At 41.0% G+C, this 3,380-nt stretch overlaps 1 protein-coding gene across 1 annotated transcript; it reads left to right on the top strand.

The window, feature by feature from the left end:
- Positions 1 to 517: 517 nt before the first annotated feature.
- LOC125845845 (uncharacterized) lies at positions 518 to 3,166 on the top strand. The gene is made up of 4 exons (XM_049525352.1): positions 518 to 1,170; positions 1,885 to 2,029; positions 2,141 to 2,207; positions 3,033 to 3,166. The coding sequence occupies exons 1-4, from the start codon at positions 518 to 520 to the stop codon at positions 3,164 to 3,166; spliced, it is 999 nt and encodes a 332-aa protein (XP_049381309.1).
- Positions 3,167 to 3,380: the final 214 nt, after the last annotated feature.

Raw genomic sequence — 3,380 nt, 5'->3', positions numbered from 1 at the left:
TGGGGGAGAATAGGAACCAGACCTTTGTGTCAAAGAAGGAGAGATTGTTGCTCTTTTATATGTGGTGAGACGAGCAATGGTTAGTAATGCCTTGGATGATCCGAGCCAAAGAGAGAATCTATTTCACTCCAAATGCTTCATCAAGGATAATGTGTGTTCTTTAATCATTGATAGCGGGAGTTGTGCAAATGTTGCTAGCACCGCATTAATGGAATTCGTAAAACTTCCTACCACTAAGCATGCTACACCTTACAAACTTCAATGGTTGAGTGAGTGTGGAGAGTTGAGGGTGCATCGACAAGTGATGATCAAGTTTAAGATTGGGAAGTATTAGGATGAGGTCCTATGTGATGTGGTCCCAATGCAAGCTTGTCATGTGCTACTCAGGAGGCCTTGGCAATATGATCGTTTACCCAAACACGATGGGAGAACCAACAAGTATTCACTTGTGTTGAATGACCATAAATATGTTCTTCATCCTATGACCCCCTCTCAAGTCAATGATTTATATAAAAGGATGAGTGAGTCGAAGGAAAAGACGAAGTGTGAAGAGGAGCATATAGAGGCTGAGAGCCAAGAAAAGGAGGAAAGAAGGAAGTTAAAGGGAAATGGCCAAGTGTTGTTGGCTAATTACAAGGAGATAAGAGAGGAAATTGAGTCCGGAAGTTCTTTAATCCTTATTACTCATAGGGATCATGCGCTACAAACTAACCAATCTCATTCTTGTCTGCCCAATTCTATTTCCTTTATTTTGCAGGAATATCAGGATGTCTTCCCAAAGGAGCTTCCAAGAGGATTGCCCACTCTTCGGGGAATTGAGCACCAAATTGATTTCGTGCCGGGATCACAATTGCCAAACAAGCCGGCCTATCGAAGCAATCCAGAGGACACCAAGGAGCTACAAAGGAAAGTTGAGGAACTCTTCAACAAAGGTTATGTGAAGGAAAGCACGAGTCCATGCGCCGTGCCGATTCTATTGGTTCCAAAGAAAGATGGGACATGGCGCATGTGTGTTGACTGTCGAGCCATCAACAAGATTATGGTAAAGTATCGTCATCCTATTCCTAGGTTAGATGATATGCTTGATGAATTGAATGGCTCTTGTGTGTTTTCAAAGATTGATCTTAGGAGCGGTTATCATCAAATCCGGATGAACCTCGGTGATGAATGGTAAACTGCATTCAAGACCAAGTTTGGCCTATATAAATGGTTGGTGATGCCATTTGGTCTTACTAATGCTCCTAGTACCTTTATGCGTCTCATGAATCATGTGATGAAACCCTTTTTAGGGAAATTTGTGGTTGTTTATTTTGATGATATCCTGATTTATAGCAAGACCATGCATGATCATGCTAAGCATTTGAGATGTGTGTTTGATGTGCTTAGGAAGGAACAACTTTAGGCTAATCTTTATAAGTGTTCATTTTATGTTGATGAAGTTGTCTTCTTTGGTTTTGTTGTGAGTTCAAGAGGGGTTGAAGTTGACGAGTCTAAAATTGATGCTATTAAGAATTGGCCAATTCCAAAATCCATAAGTGATTTCCGAAGCTTTCATGGGTTGGCTAGTTTCTATAGGTGATTTGTCAAAGGTTTTAGTACCATTGCTGCCCCCTTGACAGAGGTAATCCGAAAGGATAAACCTTTTAAGTGGGGAGAGGAACAAGCCAAAGCTTTCGAGGCTTTAAAATCCATGCTTAGTTCCGCTCCTTTGTTATAATTACCTGATTTTGATAAGATGTTTGAAGTGGAATGTGATGCTAGTAAAGTAGGCATTGGAGCCGTCTTAATGCAAGACCAAAAGCCCATTGCTTATTTTAGTGAAAAGCTAAAAGGTGCTAATTTGAATTATTCTACTTATGATCTTGAATTGTATGCCTTGATTAGGGCTTTGGGTAATTGGCAACATTACTTGTGGCCCAAGGAATTTGTCATTAGGATTGATCATGAGTACCTAAAGCATATTCGGGCCCAAGGAAAGTTGAACAAGAGGCACGCCAAATGGATTGAATTCCTTGAAACTTTCCCTTATGTAATCCAATACAAAAAGGGAAAGGAAAATGTAGCGGCCGATGCCTTGTCTAGAAAACATGTGTTGATAAATACCTTGTCTTCCAAATTGATTGGATTTGAATGTTTACAGGCATTGTATCCCAAAGATCCCGGTTTGCTCAAATCTTCAAAGATTGTGAGGAATGGGAGAGGGAAAGGTGGATGAGGGATAGGTCTTCTACTCCTTATTCCAAGTTTGATGGTTTCTTGTTCAAAGGCAAGAGACTTTGTGTGCCTATGAGCTCTTGGAGGGAACTATTTGTGAGGGAGGCACACAATGAGGGTTTAATGGGTCATTTTGGCATTGAGAAAACTAGGGGAATTCTTGAGGAACAATTCTATATGCCTAAAATGCATAAATATGTTATTCGAATTTGTGGTCAATGTGTTGAATATCGACTGCTAAGTCACGCCTCCTTCCCCATAGTGTATACACTCCACTCCCCACCCCTCAAAGACCTTGGCTCGATATTTCAATGGACTTTGTTTTGGGTCTGCCAAGGACCAAAAGAGGTAGCGATATCATCTTTGTTGTGTTGATCGATTTTAAAAGATGGCTCATTTCATTCCATGTCATAAATGTGATGATGCTCCTAATGTAGAGTCTTTGTTTGTTGAGCATGTTATTAAATTGCATGGAATTCCTCAAACCATTGTAAGTGATAGGGATCCAAAATTCCTTAGTCACTTTTGGAAGGAATTGTGAGGTAGACTTGGTACAAAGTTGGTGTTCTCAACTTCGTGTCGCCCACAAACTGATGGCCAAATTGAGGTTGTGAATAGGACCTTGGGTTCTATGTTTCGTGCCGTCGTGCATGGAAGGTTGGCCTCGTGGGAGTAACATTTGCCTTTAGTTGAGTTTGCATATAATTGAGTTATTCATAGCACTATTGGCATGTCTCCATTTGAAGTGGTTTATAGTTTTAACCCCCTAACCCCTTTAGATCTCACCCCTCTTTCTTAAGATGTTGTGGTAAGCTTAGATGGGGGTAAGCTAGCTGAAGCTATGAAAAAGCTTCATGAAACGGTGTGGCTGCGCTTGGAAAAGAAGAACCAAGAAGTAGCAAAAAGGGTTAACGAAGGATGCAAACGGATTGTGTTTGAACCAGGTGATTAGGTGTAGGTACACTTTCACAAGGAGTAATTTCCTACCAATTGCAAGAGAAAGCTGATGTCGAGAGGTGATAGACCATTTCCATTGCTTAAGAGGCTCAATAACAATGCCTACAAGGTTGCCCTTCCTCCGGAGTATCAAATCCACAACACTTTCAATGTGTGTGACCTGTCACCTTTCCCAACTGTTGCTGATGATGATCCGTCAAATTTGCGGA

This window comes from Solanum stenotomum, chromosome 11 (genome assembly GCF_019186545.1).
Source record: "Solanum stenotomum isolate F172 chromosome 11, ASM1918654v1, whole genome shotgun sequence".
In the NCBI taxonomy this organism is placed as follows: Eukaryota; Viridiplantae; Streptophyta; class Magnoliopsida; order Solanales; family Solanaceae; genus Solanum; species Solanum stenotomum.
Note: the sequence above shows the minus strand (reverse complement) of the source record. Positions and strands in the feature narration are given on the sequence as shown.